Here is a 19,619-nt window from a genome sequence, read left to right as displayed (position 1 = left end):
CAAGAAAAAGAAGCTAAGAGGATTATTTCTAAGTCAATGCCAGTTCATGAAAACAAATTTGTAAATTTTGACAGTGACACTGATAATGAAAATGATAGTGATAGTAATGTTGAAGCGATTGAAAATGGTAATATTGAAGGACAAGACGAAAATGCAAATAATGAAGGACAAGATGAAAATGTAAATAATGAAGGACAAGACGAATATGCAAATAATGAAGAACAAGTAGAAAATGCAATAGCAGGAACAGAACGACCCAAACTTGCAGACATGAAAACAGGACAAACAGTGAAATATAAAAATGCTGAAAGTGGTGAACAGTGTGTTGCAAAGGTTACTGGACGCGCTGGAAAGGCAACAGGAAGTAATAAAAACTGGTTTAACCTGCAATACTTGGAACCTATCACACTTAAAGGAGCAGAAATTTCAGTTGACATGAGTAAGTTAAAGGAATTAGAAAATGTTGCTGCAGAAGTAGAACTTCCTAGTTCTGATGACGATAGTGTTATGATTTTTGAAGATGTACATGGAAAAACAACAGTGTTTATGAAGAATGCACAGATACCGGTCAAAAGTGTATTTCTACGAGATGGATATGTAGTTTGAAGGACACCTCAGAAGGAACAATACATAAGGCAAGATTAGTTGCGAGAGGATTTGAAGAATTTAACAGAGATGATATACCGAAAGATTCACCCACTTGTGGAACAGATTCCCTAAGATTAGTTCTAGCTATTCTAGCTCAAAGAAGTTGGAAAACACGAACAATGGACATTAAAACTGCTTTTCTACAAGGAGCTGAAATAGAAAGAAAGATTTATGTCAAACCACCAATGGAAGCTCAGTGCAAAGATATTATCTGGAAACTTCGCAAATGTGTCTATGGTCTGTCAGATGCCTCTCTTAGTTGGTATAATAGAGTAAAAGAAGTTCTTGAACAATGTAAAGTCAGTGTATCCAAGGTTGACCCAGCTGTATTTTTCTGGAGAAACAATAAAGGCAGCGTAGAAGGTGTACTTACTTGTCATGTTGATGATTTTTTATGGGGAGGATCAAAAGAATTTGAAGAGAAAGTTATAAATAGCATAAGATCAACATTTTGTGTTGGAAAAGAAGAATTAGAGGAAAATGGGTCATTCCCATATGTTGGAATAGAATTATCAAAACATGAAAATGACTTGCATTTAAGACAAAACACTTATCAAAATAGTCTCAAGTTTATTCCTATTGAAAAAAGTCGTATGGGAGTCAAAGAAGAACTTCTTACCAAAGAAGAAAGAGAACTTTTACAATCTAAAATTGGACAAATACTTTGGATTGCAAGACAAAGTCGACCAGATGTGATATTTGATGCATCAAACCTTGCTTCATCTCTTAAAAAGGCAAACGTACAAACGTTAAATGAAGCAAACAAAATAATCAAGAACCTTAAATCTGAAACTGTCACTTTGAAATTCAGAAAACTTGGAAATGATAATGCAATTAGACTTGTAGTATTTAGTGATTCTTCCCTTGGTAATTTATCTGACGGAGGCACACAAGGAGGACATTTCATTGTGCTTGTTGGTGAAAATGGAATTTTCTCGCCTATTACTTGGCAATCAAAAAGAATAAGAAGAGTGGCAGGAAGCACTCTAGCAGCAGAAACCCTGGCTATGGCTGATGCCATTGACAGTGGTATTTTTATAGCTTCACTGTATACAGAGCTTATGTATGGTAAAGCTGATCCAACTCAATTGCCAATAACTTGCCTAACGGACTGTCATTCATTGTGGGATGCCATTAAATCCACAAAACAAGTATCAGAAAAAAGGCTTCGGCTTGAAATTAGCAGCATTCGAGAATTAATTCAAATGCACCAAATAGTATCGTCAAATGGATTGAAACAAAACATCAACTTGCTGATTGCTTGACGAAAAAAGGAGCTTCATGCCATAACCTGCTCAGGGCACTTCAAGATGGTGTCTTAGGGAACAGGTGTTTGGATGAGTAACTTTCTAAAGCCAGATTTGTATATAGTGTACATAGACCATGTGGATTATATTAATGAGTTCAAAGGAATTGAACATCTACTTTTTATTGACAACATTATTGAACAGTTAATTCCTTCAAAAGAAAGAAGGGGAGTTTGTTAAGTTCCGTATATTAGGAAGTTCCGGACTTTGGTTTTTAGTCAGACCCGCAAGTGGCGGGAATAGTTATTCTTATTGCACATGGAGTTCGAGCAGGGCGCCCGACAGATACAGACACAACTTGGTGAGTCCATTACTATATAGAATTGACTTTTCATAAAGGGCCCAAAACAAGCATTTTTCTACTTTCAGGATAATAACTTGTGTATAAGTATTTCAATTGCTCTGAAATTATACTACAATGTTTAATACTACAAATAGAAGGTTTGGATAAATTTATAGGGTTATGGGATTTAAAGGCCGAAAAGGGCCAAAACAAGCATTTTTATAGTTTCCAGACAATAACTTGTGTGTAAGAGTTTGATCTCTCTGAGATTGTACTAAAAGGTTCTATACTACAAAGGAAATGCTGGGATTGAGTGTGGGGGTAATTGCTCAAAGGAGGGATTAAAAAAACTAGGGGGGTTCCATTTTTTTTTATGGGGTTCAATTTTTTTTCAAATTTCCTCAAATTTTTGAAAAATTTCAAGAAGAATCTTTATTTGCACAGTATTGCGCAATAGATTTGTAAAATCTTGACATTTATTAGGTGTCAGAAACCTATCATTTGTAAAAAATTTGATCACAATTCAAATTCAGACAGTTAATCAAGCTTGAATATTGTGTCTAAATTTGCCCCAGCTGTTCAGGGTTCAACCTCTGCCTTTGTATCAGGCTGTGCTCAGCGAAGCAATTTATTTTAGAAAGTTAAATGAAACTACCATATATTGAGACAAATTGCTTAGTCTCAATGGGTTCTTTCGATTCATTTATCATGATCCCTATTTCCATTCTTAATTTTATTCAATTTGAATCAATTGTGTAAGGGAAAATATATAGTTTTGTTGAGACATGGTGTATGTTGGTTTAATGTTCATCCTCAACTTTGATTTCTATAATATAGTGCTCCTGATGTTTATTTTTAGCTCACCTGCAAGTGAGCTATTCTCATTACTTGATCCATGTCCCTGGTTGTCATCAACTGTTTAGATTTTGACCTTCTTCTAAAGAACCACTGATATGAATGGAATGAAACCAAACATGACTTGAATGTTCCTTATGAGCTGCTGACCAAGTGCTGTTACTTTGAAGCTGATCCATCATCCAAGATGGCTGCCAGCAGGGGACTTAGTTTAACATAGGACCCTATGGGATATACATACAAATGTCTTCATTTAGATAACAACTGAATGGAATGAAACCAAACATAGCATGAATGTTCCTTATGAGGTGCTGACCAAGTGCTGTTACTTTGTAGCCGATCCACAATCCAAGATGTTTACCAGCGGGGGACTTAGTTTAACATAGGACCCTATGGGATATACATTCAAATGTCTTCATTTAGATAACAACTGAATGGAATGAAACCAAACATGTCTTGCATGTTCCTTATGAGGTGCTGACCAAGTGCTGAAATTAAAATTACTTTGAAGCCAATCCACCATCCAAGATGTTTGCCAGCGGGGGACTTAGTTTAACATAGGACACTATGGAATATACATACAAATGTCTTCATTTAGAGAACCACTGAATGGAATGAAACCAAACATAGCATGAATGTTCCTTATGAGGTGCTGACCAAGATGGCGGCCAGCGGGGGACTTAGTTTAACATAGGACCCTATGGGATATACATACAAATGTCTTCATTTAGATAACAACTGAATGGAATGAAACCAAACATAGCATGAATGTTCCTCATGAGGGGCTGATCAAGTGTTGTTTCTTTGTAGCAGATCCATCATTTAAGATGGCTGCCAGCAGGGGACTAAGTTTAACATAGGACTCTATGGAAAAAACTTAGACTGCTACATATAACTTTATATAGAGATTTGGTGTACATGAACAATATTCCTGCGCATTTTGCCATTTGGAAAATATAAACAACTTGTAATTACAGATATTTCTTACAATTGTTCTTTGACCTATAAGCCAAAAGCGAAGGGTATAATATTTCTATTGAACACTCTTTCCTATATGCAATTTCAATTATTATGGGCTGTTCGACTATCATGTAAGGTTATTCTGGTCTGTTTTTCTGTATTCCAGAATTAAAAGTATGAAAAAAATGTCCAATTAGTTATAAATAACATGTTAGCCTGCTAGATTATAACAATGGCACTTTTTTATGCCCCACCTATGATATGCCCCACCTACCATAGTAGAGGGGCATTATGTTTTCTGGTCTGTGCATCCGTTCGTTCGTCCGTCCGTTCGTTCATCCGTCCATCCGTCTGTTCATCCGTCTGTCCCGCTTCAGGTTAAAGTTTTTGGTCAAGGTAGTTTTTGATGAAGTTGAAGTCAAATCGACTTGAAACTTAGTATACATGTTCCCTATGATATGATCTTTCTAATTTAAATGCCAAACTTGAGTATTTACCCCACTCGTTTGGAAAGAAAACAAATCTAATGTTTTGAATGAAAAAGAACCGTAATACATGAGGACCAATCAGGTCGATGTTTTAAGAAATCCGAAACAACTAGTCCCAGAGACAAGTCGGACTGAGTTTACTCAGACTGTCTAAGAAGACAACTCAGACTGCTTGTTAGATTTACTTAGGGTTTCATAAAATGTATGTCTAGTGGAGCCATCAGAATTGCGTTTGTGCATTTGGGACTATTTAGGGGTATTTTGATGAGCCTAAAGAAGGCAGGGGTTTACTGTAGAACCCTATGGGATTATTTTTTTTTTTTTAATTTTCCAATGACTATTAATCGAAAACAGTAAGTGATAGACACACATGGTCTTCAGTAATTAGAAGGGGACAATACAACAAATAAAATAAAATATAGGGGGAGTCCCTGGGGGTCATCCTACCCCCTTCCATTTGAAAATGTGCTTTTATCTTGTAAACGGTCATGATCCCCACACCTAAACCATTTACCGGTATATACTTGTATGGGACAATACAACAAAACAAATGAATATAATTTGGAGGAGTCCCCTGTGTCACCCACCCCCTTCTGTTTGGGAACTTGTAAACAGTCAAGATCCCCACCCCTGAACCATTTATACTCATGTATGAGACAATATAACAAATCAAATGAAATATTAGGGGGAATTCCTAGGGTAACCCCACCCACTCCTGTTTGAGAACTGGTAAACGGTCAAGATACCCTGCTCCTTAACCATATTTATTCCTGTTTGTCATTTCAAAATGATTTGAATGACATACAGGGTCAATCTCATAGGCATCACATATGCATATCACTTTACTAGACCAAACCAATGTGAACTGGACTTTGCCTAATGTCAGGTGGCCATGGGATGAAGAATAAGATAGCATGATGTTTGGGAGACTTCATAACACTATCCTGTTTCAATTATAATATCTTGTTTAGTATAAAATTTTATTGATTCAAAAAATGAGTCTAGGTTAATTGAGTTTACTTTAATTATTTTTTTTATTACTTCTGGCTGGGTCTATACAAATTTTCATTTATAGCTCATTTTAAAGAAAACATATAAATCTTTTAAGCAGTGTAAAGCAGGTGCTTCCGAAACGGTCATATATTTATTTGGGACAACTGATAAATTATATAAATGACTTGTTGTGCCAAGCCTGATAAGGTCATTTTAATATAGTCTAGAAAAAAACAGTCATTTTGATATATTTCAGGAAAAAAGATGAAGCTAATTGATGCAATCTTTTTGCACTGACCTTTTGCCATAATTAAACAGCCACACATTTCCGGTCATATATAAAGTGACATGATTAATAATTACTATCAAAACAAACCCTACTATACTATCATCTCATTACAATCAAGATTGATTTGTTCTCTGACAGGTGATTTTACCTGTTCAAGGGACAGGTAAACTATTTTTTACCGGCCATTGATCGGTCTAGTAATAAAAGTTATTTTCTTAAATTTTATTCGTTTGTATCTAATAAATTTAGTCAACAAGATTCAGATTACCAGAAAACCTATAAAAATATGATTTGATAAAAATTTATAAGGTACATGTACCAGGATTATAATTTGATACGCCAGACGCACATTTATAAAGGTTTTAAGATGAAACATTGTCAGAATTAAGTTGTTTGACCTAGTACACTAGTGTGCATGTAGGCAGGTGTGAGATTAAATTATGCTTCCAAATTTTCAAAATGCTAAATATATCATTGATACCTAAATCTAACATTTTTGTCGAGTCATTTCCTCTATTAAAAAGTGGAAAGATCTACTTTTAAACTCAATCATGCTATGTAAAAGTACACAGATTTCATGTATCTGTCTATCAGGTCCATGTTTTACCATTGTCAAGTCAACATGCAGTAATAGGAAAACTACTATTAAAAATGATAGTGAAGTTATTTATAGCGTAATTTTGCACAAATAAAGTCTTAGACAGATATTTAAATACTCTGATGTTGCACTTTGCGAATGGTGCACTGTAAATTTAACAGTTAGCTTCAAAACATCGAATTAATATTTAGAATTAGGGATGTTTGCTCCTCTATTTTTTGACCAATTGATTACATAATGGTACTTCCTGGGAAGCAAGTCTATTCATACTATATAAAAACTGTGACTATATATATATATACATTAACTTTTACCACTAAAGGTCAACTGGTACCAATGTTAACTACCAGCTTGAACAACTGCAATCAATTTGCGAACTTCAGACTGCAGACTAACCAATGAAAATATACAGTGATATATGCGTTGCTTTTGAAAACCTAGACAAAATATTAATTAATTTGCCTTATTATCAATTCATTAAATGAAAATTAGGTGTACAATATACGAATGTTTAATGTTGTTCTTTCAAATCTAAAAAAAACAGATGCTCCGCAGGGCACAGCTTTATACAACAGCAGAGGTAGAACCCTGAACAGTTGGGGCAAGTATGGACACAACATTTAAGCTTGATACAGCTCTGAATTCGGATTGTGATTAAATAGTTGACACAACATAGGTAACGGTATATAAGACACAGAATGAATGTGGTCTAAGAAATTTAACTTTAAATTTCAGAAAATTTGTTCAGATGGGGATATAATCACAAGCCCGCCTTGTTCTTAAATTGTATTAAAGAATACACCATTTTTGAAGGGGCATTAATTGAGAGGGATCTCCGTCATCCCTTGCTCTGAAGAAAACCCCTGAGGATGCCCCTATTGTTTTCTACACCTCTGAAACCGCTTGGTCAATTGGAACCAAACTTGGTCACAAAAGTCTTTGAGCGGTCCCATTTTAAAATTGTATCCGTCATGTCCACACATGATCCAAGATGGATGCCATTTTGGGAAAATGTATTCAAAGATCTCCTCTTCTGAATCTACTGTACCAGTTGGAACCAAACTTTGTGACAATGGTCCTTAGGTGGTTTTCTTTAAAAATTGTATCCGACATGTCCACACCTGATCCATTATGGCCACCAGCAGGGAACATAGTTTAACATTGGACCCTAGGGGAAAAGATTGCTCATTTTGTTCCAATTTGTCAAAAAACATGGACGGTTGCTGCTGTTGGGTATCCAACAGGTTACCAGGTGTGCGGCTCCAGGCTCCAGGGAGCCTCTGGACGTTTAGGCCTTATATATACAAACATATATTGTTTGTTCAATTATTACACGTTAATTTTGTATTTTTTTATTTTGTAATTAGAAATGTACATATGTCATTTGGGATCTATGCATTGTATCAGTATTTATGTTTATAATTCATATAGATTTACTTAAATTATATAAATTTAAAAAGGGCATGTTGTTTGTTATATATTATATTGTTTGTTCAATTATAACTTAATTATATGTACATTTAAAATAAGATATTTTTTTTTCCTTTTGATAGTGACCAGTGGTATTCCACTGATTTTTTTTCCCACTGGTATTCCACTGATTTTTTTTTCCACTGGTATAATTTATTCAAAATTCCAGTGGAATGCATCTTTCCACTGGAATTTCAATGGTAACTCCACTGGAATACCACTGGAATAAGTCATTCCAGTGTTGTCCAGTGGTATACCACTGGATTCCAATGGTATACCACTGGTTTCCACTGGAATACCAGTGATATTTTCTATGGGGTCTCCTTCTAATATAACCTCCTTGGTTAGATTCAGCATATCATAGAACCCCAAGAATTCAATTTTTGATGAAATCAAATGATGTTCAATTTTAGACCCTAATAGACCTCAATGTGGACCAATTTGATAACCGGGGTCCAAATATTAAAATCTAAATACATGGTAAGATTTGGCATATTGAAGAACCCCATATATTCAATTTTTGTTGAAATCAAACAAAGTTTAATTTTGGACCCCGATTTGGACCAACTTGAAAACTGGGCCCATAATCAAAAATCTAAGTATATGTTTAGATTCAGTATATCAAAGAACCCCAAGAATTCAACTTTTGTTAAAATCAAACTAAGTTTGATTTTGGACCCTTTGGACCTTAATGTAGACCAATTTGAAAACTGGACCAAAAGTTAAGAATCTAAATACACGGTTAGATTTGGCATAACAAAGAACCCCAATAATTCATTTTTTTATGAAATCAAACAAAGTTTAATTTTGGATCCTTTTGGCCCCTTATTCCTAAACTGTTGGGACCAAAACTCCCAAAATCAAACCCAACCTTCCTTTTGTGGTCATAAACCTTGTATTAAAATTTCATAGATTTCGTCATAATTTAATTATACTAAAGTTATTGTGCAAAAACCAAGAAAAATGCTTATTTGGGACCTTTCTTTGGCCCCTAATTGCTAAACAGTAAACTGTTGGAACCAAAACTCCCAAAATCAATCCCAACCTTCCTTTTGTGGTCATAAACCTTATGTTAAAATTTCATAGATTTCTGTGTACTTATACTAAAGTTCTTGTGGGAAAACCAAAGAAAATGCTTATTTGGGCCCTTTTTGGTCCCTAATTCCTAAACTATTGGGACCAAAACTCCCAAAATCAATCCCAACCTTCCTTTTATGGTCATTATTCTTGTGTTTAAATTTCATAGATTTCTATTAACTTATACTAAAGTTAGAGTGCGAAAACCAAATGTCTTTGGACGACGCCAATGTCATACCAATATACGACCAAAATTTTTTCAATTATTGCGGTCGTATACAAATTGAAGCAACACTGCCACAGTTTTCATAGTTAAGTTTGTCTTGGTTTTTGGTTAACTGCTTACAGTGCTTTGATTTTTGTCAAGCCGTTCGACTTTTGACTGATTGTTAGGTGTAACATGTGTAACAGGGTTCTCAATAGAATTGACTGTGATTCATTTTCAAAAGTAAATGATAACTTTATGGTTAATTGATATTTTGTATGTTATCTTTGCTCCGTTTATAGACTTCTATATGGTTAAGGTTTTTTTTTTATTGTCAAAAGCCATACCAAAAGTTTAATTTTTACATCTGACATTTATTTTTGTCCCTTGTACTGTTGATAGTTTGCTCTTTGGCATTCATAACACATCACCTTAATTATATCTTTATCTTAAAGACATTCAAGATCCAATTTGATAATAATCAGTATGTAGGAAAGAAAGTTCAGCAAGTTCAACAAGCACATTTTTGCGCCTGTCCCAAGTCAGGAGCCTCTGGCCTTTGTTAGTCTTGTATTATTTTAATTTTAGTTTCTTGTGTACAATTTGGAAATTAGTATGGCGTTCACATTATCACTGGACTAGTATATATTTGTTTAGGGGCCAGCTGAAGGACGCCTCCGGGTGCGGGAATTTCTCGCTACATTGAAGACCTGTTGGTGACCCTCTGCTGTTGTTTTTTATTTGGTCGGGTTGTTGTCTCTTTGACACATTCCCCATTTCCATTCTCAATTTTACTTGATTTTACTGATGGCTTAAAAAAGTCAAACTAGTTAAAATCCTCTTTATTACTGGTTCAAAAGTTACAGCATAAAATTGTACATGTATAAGTTTATAAACAACTTTTAATTTACATTCAAAGACGCACCAGGTTGATGATAACATACAACTAGTAATAGGTAAAAAATATTCCATTATTTGAGGATTCCACTGTATAGTTCATATAAAAATATTTCTAATGAAAAATCTCCTTAAGGATGTTCGCTACTCTATTTCAAAATAACAAGCTTTTTTGTATGATTGTTTTAAATTGACAGTATACCTGCCAACTGTCACTATTTGCGAGGGATTTCCCCCATGAAAGCACCCAAATGGAAATTTTGAAAGAGCAATTTAGTCCACAATTTTAAACAAAACAATCAATTTTTCAATAAATGCAAGTATAGAGAAGAAAAAAAAACAACATAAAAAACATTTAAAAACCCCTTTGAAGGTTTCTTAGGACTATAAGAGCCATCTTGCACACAATTCCCCCATGGGCATTTTGAAAAGTTGATAGGTATGTGATAGTAAATAAATAAAATTACTAAAATAGAAGAAAAAATGGAAGGGTCTGTGTGCTTGTAATCAAGATATCCCAGTAAAAAATTGAAAATTTGGACTTTTCATACATTTAACATTGGCACCCTTTTTCTTTAAAAAATTACTAAAAAAATAAGGATTTTAAAGGATTTTCAAATATGGCTTTTAAACTATATGTAAAGAAAAGAAGGGTTTATCAGGAAATTTATTTAATTGCACTACATGTATAAAACCAGAGGATTCCAAATATCTATCAAAAATTCAGAAACAAAATCAGCGAACATCCTTGGAAGATTGAAGATGATAATAATCATATTGGTTAGGTTGGCCCTGCGAGAAGTTCAAGAACTGTTCTTGAACTGTTCTTGAAAATGTTCAAGAACAGAGTTCTAGAAGTTCTTGAACATTAAATGGCCGTTCTTGATGTTCTAGAAGTTCTTGAACATTAAATGGCCGTTCTTGATGTTCTAGAAGTTCTTGAACAATGTTAAAGTTCTAGAACAAAAAGTTCTAGAACTTAAGGTTCAAGAACTGTTCTTTAAAATGTTCAAGAACAGAGTTCTAGAAGTTCTTGAACATAAAATGGCCGTTCTTGATGTTCTAGAAGTTCTTGAACAATGTTAAAGTTCTGAACTTAGGTTCTGTGAGTGAGTGAAGTTGAAGAACTGTTCTTTAAAATGTTCAAGAACTGGGTTCAAGAACAAAACAAGTTCTAGAACTAAGTTCAAGAACAAAACAAGTTTTAGAACTAAGTTCAAGAACAAATAATGTTCAAGAACTGAGTTCAAGAACAAATAAAGTTCTAGAACAAAAGTTCAAGAACAAATACAGTTCTAGAACTCAGTTCATGAACATTTTTGGTAGTTCGAGAACAGTTCTTGATGTTCTAGAAAAGTTCTAGAATGTTCAAGAACTTGAAATCTGTTCTAGAACATTTTTCGCAGGGGCGTCAATGATTATTGATATGGATGATAATAGTCAAGATATTGGTTGGGTAGGGTCATTGACAATGGATATGGAGATAATAGTGAAAATAGTGTTTTTTGGGGGGGCATTGACCATGGATATGGAGGATAATAATATTGTTTGCATGGGGTCATTGGCACTGGTAATGGAAAGTTATTATTATAAAAGTTGGGTGGGAACCTTGGATACGGAAGATGATAACGATGATCAAAATCTTGGACAGGTTTGGTCATTAACAATTGATCAAGGTCCGCAAAAACTTTAGGATTTGCTCTGGTTTCAGTCTCTGAAAAATAATCAAGATGCTCAGAATCTTCATGATATGCTCTGGTTTGGGTTTCTGAAAATTGATTAAGATCCTCAATACCTTTCTGATATGATTTATTTGGATTCAATTCTGATAAGCTAGTAAACGCTTCCTCCTGGTTTGGTATGATTACATTCATAAGCTAGTGCTACAAGGGGATTATGATCAAAAGTTTCTTTAACAATTGGTTCAGTTAATTTTTGGTAGGGTTTGGCCATTAAGAATTGATCATGGTTCTCAAAATCTTCATGATATGCTCTGGTTTTGGTCTCTGAAAATTGATTAAGATCCTCAATACCTTTCTGATATGATTTATTTGGATTCAGTTCTGATAAGCTAGTAAACGCTTCCTCCTGGTTGGTATGATTACATTAGCTAGTGCTATAAGTGGATCATGATCAAGAATTGCTTTAACAAATAGTTCAGTTTTGAATCCCATGAATTCTGGAAATAATTTTTCAATAATGTAAAAACATTAATAGGTTTGCAGTCTTCAACAGTAATTTTTGGGGATGTCAGAATGAAGTCAATTTTGTTGGGCCTTCTTTCTAGTTTAGAATAATCATTCACTTCTAGTGTATTAAGACAGACAAGGTTTGTTGGTGGGCAAACTTCTAGATTTTTTGCATTAATGAGGTCTAAATTAAAATCTCCTCCAATAATTACAGGAATGTTAGTTTCAAATGCATAATGACTAAAAACTAAACACAAATCATGATAAAGCTTTCTTTTATAATCCATTGTCTTCTTGTGTGGTCCATGCCAACTAACAAATAGAGTTGGCTGTGCATTTACCCCTGTACCTTTCAGTACCCTTGCACACATTCTTGCAAATATTTCAGCGCTTTCGTTTCTGATAATTGATTTTGATTTTGATTCATATATTTGACGTAGTCTAGTTGTTGGATCTTCTACATACATAATTGTGTCCATGTCATATATTATACCATTTCGTTTTGGACCAATGGCTTTATAATTTCTATCCCCAAACTCTTCTGTGCAAATCTTTGTCAATGCAATGTGTGATTCCTGTATCAAAATGATATTTGAAGACCCATCAAAAATTACTTTTGAAACTACAACTCTCCTTTTTTCAGATATTTCCTCTACTTTTTCTTCTCCTGTATTACTTCCACTTGCATTAAAGATAAGTATCTTGCAATCCATTTGAAAAATGTTTCCTGAAAAAGAGCAAATTGAATATCATTTAAAAAAAATTATTTAGTACTCCATCTTATGTATAGGGTATTTTTTGTACTGAATTTGCCAATACAGCTGGGTTTTTTTTTCTTTTCATTTCAGCTTTACCATTAAGAAATAAATTGACTTGAACAGTATTAAGTTGATTTTTTGTTTTGATCCAGCTTTATACATAATGGTAACAGTACTTCACTCACCTTTATTTATTGACAAATTATGTATTGCAGATCTAAACAAGTTACTTTTTACTCTCCAATGTTGTGGTCTTTTCTTGTTTTTTTTCCCCCTAAAAATAAATTTAATATTTTCTTTACTTTGTTTTCAGTATAAACAACAACAATAACATTATGAGTGTAAACATTTAGAAGTCTTTCAAAGTAATGATATTACAATTTCTTGCACCACTTGTTACTTTATCAATATCTTTCACATACATTTGTGACATTGACCTCATTATAAAATGAAAAAGTTATTTTTAAGGGGGTTCGCGGGTCTAAATCATTTATATAGGATTTCTCTATATTTTTCTATAAATGAACTTTATCTTATAGTTAATAGAAAAATAAAATAAAAAAGTGGGGTCACCGTTCATTTGCGCTCACAATCTGCCTTCGAAAGAAGCATACATTTTTGTAAAGGTGTTTTTTTTCTGTTGAACTTATAGGAGAAATAAAGGTAAATATCGAAATAAAAAAAGAAATTTATTACACAAATCGCTAAAATTTTACAATAATTTAGTTTAAGTATAGTATATATGGAAATTATATTAAAAAATATAGGTCACCGATGAGTTAAAATAGATATTTCAATTTTAAAGCCAAAAAATGGCATTTTTCCGGCAAAGGGAGATAATTTGGAACTTTTTCAATGATGTATATATTTTAAAAGTCATCTAGGACCAACACGAATTGATTGTTTTGAATGATTTTTGTACCATATGATAAAGTAACAACTACAAAAGGTAATAAATAAAATTTGTAATGAAAAACAAATGTTTATTTTTTTCTGAAATTTTTATACCCTCAAGCCTCCTTAAGTCAATGAAAATGTATTGATACACATCATCTCTCCTGTTGAAGTAAAATTAAAAAAAAAATTAAAGTATGACGTTAATGTGTCTCAAAACACATATTTAATTCAATATTTTATTTGTATAATGTATAAATTTTAAGAAAACAAATTTTAAATTAGAGTTACATCACAATGAATATTAATTAGTTCCTGAACAATCATTACCTGATAAATACTGTGCTATATTTTTATTTGAAAGATGGAACTATTATTTCAACTTTTAAGCTTGTAATAAAGTTTTAAATTTTTTAATTTAGTGCTAGCTGTTCCTTAATCACTTACTGTTTTCTATGAGACTGATTGTGTGAACGCAAGTAAATATTTTTCTTAGCTAACTGTGTCGCAGTTAAGTTAAGGTACTTATACTCATATATTACAACGCATATTGAGTTGCAATTTTCCATTCAGTGATGTTTATTTAAAGATATTCTGTCACTCCTAAATAACTATAAATTTATTTGTATTGTTTGCATTAAATGTATTGACTTATATCATTACCAGTGCAAATAGATATTGACAATTTTGTCTTTTGTAATCGAAATTGAAATCTGTGGAATTTGTGAACTTATTTGATTTATTTAGAAATAGTCACATTTTAAACTTTATTTTCATAGGTAAATTGAAAAAGGCAGATACAAAAGTGATATTGCACAGTTATTTCTACAACATCTAACAACCAATATACTTTTGGTGTCATATTATGGTTTTCATGATATTGTTTAAAGCTTTTAAAAGGTGTATATTTATGATTAAAAAAATGAATATAATGCACTGAAGATTTTGATGCAAATATGTTCAGAATTTAATATAACAACTATAGCCTTTGTATTCATGAGGTGAAAACAGAATATATCCTTGTATCAACATCATTCAAAAGCTGTAATTTTATAATATTGATGAAGGTATTTTCAGTATTTTGTATACAGCCTTATACAGTAAATAAGCTTTTCTTTACTGATGTGTAATAAAAAAGGATGTATAGTTACATACATGAAGGAGCTATCATCCTAACAACACAAAATACCAAAAGTACAGCCTGAGGTTGTTTTTACACGTCCATCCAATTTGATCAAACTGCTTGAATTGTCTGTCAAAATGATCATATTTGTTTTCAAACAATTCTTTTATTGAAGGATGTTTTAAATCAAGGATTTTAACCAGTTAGGCCAAATAAAAATATATGTGTGGTTCCAGTTACCCTACCTACCCTACTTTTTAGTCTTGATAAGAGCCTACCCTAAAGATTTGTTTGTCATTTTTCATTAAGCACTGTTAAAGTCAGATTGATGCTCCCATAGACTCAATGTAAAAAAATCCCTACCTACCTACCCTTACTTTTTTTCATGTAACTGGAACCACACATACTATTTTATTTGGCCTTACAGATTGTTGAACTAAGGCTTCAAAAGTAAATTTGAGCCTGCCCAACATTTTTGTTATAAATCCATGTTTAATCTCTAATTGCCTCATAACTAATGATTTATTTTGGTAATCAAGGTAACCAAAAAAGGGATCTGGAATTCCAGGGAAAAGAATTAGGTTACAATACCTAAATATGAAAATTTCATATTTTGTTGTCATGATATTTTTAAAATTAGACCTGGTTTCTATTGTAATTTATATTTGTCTCTTTTTTGAAAAAGTGTGTATTGTTTTGTGAAAAACTCCTTTGAAAAACAGGAAGTGTATATATAAGCCTCATCTCATGGGTTTTTCGTATTATTAAGATTGCATTATGACATCATAATTTTCATTGAAAAAGCATCCGTAATAAAAACATCTGACCTTTATAAATTTCCTACCTTTTTCCTTAATCATATGAAAAATTTATTGAAAAACTGAATTGTCTGACAATTATTAGCATTGTGGAGGCTTTGTATTGAACTATATATTTGTCTTTCTTTCTTTTTAAATAGATAACTATTTCTATTATTTCTATTTTATTTCAGCATGACCTACATCTAACCAAACAAAGATTCCAGACTATATCTGTGACATTGTCTCAACAGATGCTGATATTAGTTGTTACACTGGCTTGTTTCATATTCACCACGTAAGTATATGTATGTTTCTTTATTAGAAGATTTATATCTTTGAGCTAGCTTGCTTTCAGTATTTAGTAATTGTCAACACCATCTTAAATATGAAAAATAGTTCTTATTATACTGGATTGAAATATCATAGCTAGTCATGCAATTTGATTGTTTAATACCTTTATATTGAATATGAATGAAAACAAAGATCTGACAGCATCATTGACAACACCTGTAAAGTTTATAGGTGGATCCAGGGGGTTCCCCCCTTTAGTGGAAAAAATTTGGTTGATTATATATGGAATCACTGAAGCATGACTGGAGCCTGTCAGTACCGCCACTGTCATTTGTGCTGGAGATGCCAAATCCAGTATTTTGATTGGTTCATTTCTGAGTCTTATAATTGACTACAATAATTGTACTCACTGGAATTTCTTTGACTAGGTTCTTGGGTCTGTTTCACAAAAAAACTTTGACTAAGGTTTATCGTAAGTATACTGCATTGTCCATAACTTACGACCAATCTTTTTTGTGAAACCAACTTGAGGTCAATTACCATCAATGCAAGGCCACATTTAAAAGAATATCTGTTTTTCTCCTCCCCCGGGTCTACTCTTTGTAAACAGACCAGGCAGGCAGGTAATTTTTTTTTTCCAACTGGATATGTCATGGATGGTTTGACTTGTCCACTGGAGGCCACTTATCAGTTGTTAGTGCTCAATTTGAGTGTATTTATTTAGATTATCAATCCTTTTGCTTTCAAGCACTATTCAAAATATGCACATTTAGTGCATAAAACTAATGTAGCGTTAAAGTGTATATTTACTACTTTCTGATTTGACAGTTATTAAAGCTTTAATTAATAACATATTAATACATGTATGACAAGGTGTAGATTCCAAATTGCCATAGTTTGTTACTTGTTATACATGTATACTGTATTTAATTCCAGGATATTTACCTAGCTGGCACAAAAATCGCGAAAATATAAAACTGGAAATAACATTAAGAAAATCAAACTTTGCAGTTATTATATATATGTATTTTATATAATAATACATTTAAAGTGTCTGACTAGAACAATAGAACACACAATGACTAGAATGAAAAGAGGCACTGAACAAACTTTTATATCAACTGTACTAGATTAATAATTAAGAGTCTGTTTCTTTGGATTTCTTCCAAAATATAGAACTGGAAATAAAAGTTTTTATATCTGTCACCAAGGTCCACTCGAGAGCACTGTTAGATAAGGGGGAGCTAACTCGTATGTGCTGGAACCAAGGGACAGGGGGTCAGTCTATCGCTAGACTTAATGTTCTGATAGGCATAGCTAAAACGCAAGGAAGGTTTTCATAATTTAATTAACGATAACAATTTAAATGAATGATAATAAATCAATCAATAAACAATGCCAAATAATAATAATCTAATTAAAGTACAAAGTATCAATTCAAAATAACAAATCCAAAGTAAAACTATTTCTCTTTAAAATGTAAAATATAAAATAAATGCCAAAATTACTAAATCATAAAATGTACTTAATCTCAATTTCAGAATGTAAAAGTCTCAAAATAAAAGTTTCTCAAAAGTATAATTTTCTAAAGTTAAATTATGAGTCAGAGATAAATTTTGTCTCACACTACACAGTCAACTGGTAGACTGGTAGACAGTCTTATAGGTCCAGTATAATGACATGAGTAGTGTGAGGTTACGCTTCCGAAACCCTGACTGTGAGGTTACGCTTCCGAAACACTGACTGCTATCTTAAAAAATTCCCAAAATAAAAGGTGAGTCAAAAATACATTTTTGTCTAAACACTACAAAGTCAACTAGTAGACTGATCGACAGTCTTACAGATCCAGTATAATAGACTTTAGTAGTGAAAGGTTAGGTTTCCGAAAGGTGACTGCTTTTCCAAAATTTCACAATGATATTTATACTAAAACACAAAATAACTTGACATGACAAAAGATGTTACTTTTGATAACTATTTAATATTACTCTCATTAGTAAAAAGAGACTTTAATTAACAAAGCCTAATCCTAGTGACATATGCTAATTACAATTAATATTTCAAAATACAGTGCTTTGAGCAAACTGTGACATTTCGAGTATTAATGCCACAGCATAGGTAAAATTAATTAAACAGATTAATAAAATATTTACAAAATACAAACATTAAATTTTCTTTCTCTAAATAAAACATATTTTTATCCAAAATAACAGTAACACAAATATATGCCAAATAACACACCATGACATATTCCCCCCTACTCTTAAATGTTTGTCCCCAAACATGATATAAACATTTACATAGTAACACTTAAAAATATCTCAATACACTCTGTATAAATTATATATATATAACCTGGCGCCAAAAATATATACATATATCAACAACAATTTATTTCAACTTGCTAGCTTCCAGCAACCTTTATTCCTTGTATAAGGAAATTTTAACAGATGAATAATAAAACAACATTCCAGTAATCTAAAATCCAAATTGATGTAGTGAAAAGAACCAACAGGCGTGCACTCCTACTAATTCCTAGAACCACAAAAAAAATAAAGATAGAAACTGATTGTTTTTTCTAAATCCTTCTGTCTTGGAAGGTTGCTATGGTAACATGATAAGCACCATCATGATATTCACTAATGTCTAAACGATCTGAGTTGGTATTGTCAAAGTTCTGTTCTTGTAGTCTGTTTTTGCTTTGTTGTTTCACCAAAAATTTAATCCTATAAATAAGCTCTAGATAGCAAGTACGGTAATGTTTAAAAATTATGAATTTCTGGTAAGATGTCCATTAGAAAGTTGAAGCACTATGTCTCCCATTATTGCATGTACTTCTCCACAGGCACTTATTCCACTATTAATTGTTGACCTCTATATTGCTGTAGTGGTGTTTAGACGGTACAGCTGATGTTGACTGATACAGCTAAAAGAAGCTCCACTGTCAACTAAACATCTCACTTGAAGGTTCTCTATTCCAATTTCTACAAAGTTCCTCTCCATGGTTGTAGTAAACTGGAAACTTGCTGTTCCTGGTATTACACTGGAAAGCTTGGCACATCTGTCTTTTTGGCAGCACCATCCTTTTGAAATTCTTTTTCTACCCATGATGATTTTTCTATTCCAATTACTAAACTGAAACTAAAAGTAATTTATGTCAGTATTTTGTTTATGTTATATTCTCGCTACTATGAGTCAAATTTCCAGATCGCATAAAATTATTTGCACAAGTACAGTTTCTCCTGAACTGAATGTTAACTTCTGTAAAGTTTTTGCACAAACAAATATTATAAAATTACAGATTCACACCAAGAATGAACATACATCTATACTTTTCACTAAAAAATATTAAAGTGCAATATAATAAGCAAGATGTACTTATCTTTTAGTTGTGTGTTGTTGAATCTGCAATTTTTCTCTGCTGTTACTGATTCTCTCTTCCTCTCATAGTCTCTCCTGCTGTTGTCTCAATTTTGAAATTTAATTTTAAATAA

At 32.6% G+C, this 19,619-nt stretch overlaps 1 protein-coding gene across 16 annotated transcripts in view; it reads left to right on the top strand.

The window, feature by feature from the left end:
• Positions 1 to 19,619, top strand: part of LOC139498974 (potassium channel subfamily T member 2-like) — a 147,712-nt gene that overhangs the window by 81,790 nt on the left and 46,303 nt on the right. For all 16 annotated transcript variants that reach the window (XM_071287602.1, XM_071287599.1, XM_071287604.1 and 13 more), the window contains one exon: positions 16,026 to 16,129. In XM_071287602.1, the coding sequence (XP_071143703.1) occupies positions 16,026 to 16,129 (104 nt within the window). The remainder of the gene's footprint in view (positions 1 to 16,025; positions 16,130 to 19,619) is intronic.

This window comes from Mytilus edulis, chromosome 12 (genome assembly GCF_963676685.1).
Source record: "Mytilus edulis chromosome 12, xbMytEdul2.2, whole genome shotgun sequence".
Lineage (NCBI taxonomy): Eukaryota > Metazoa > Mollusca > Bivalvia > Mytilida > Mytilidae > Mytilus > Mytilus edulis.
This window is presented reverse-complemented; position numbering and strand designations above follow the sequence as displayed.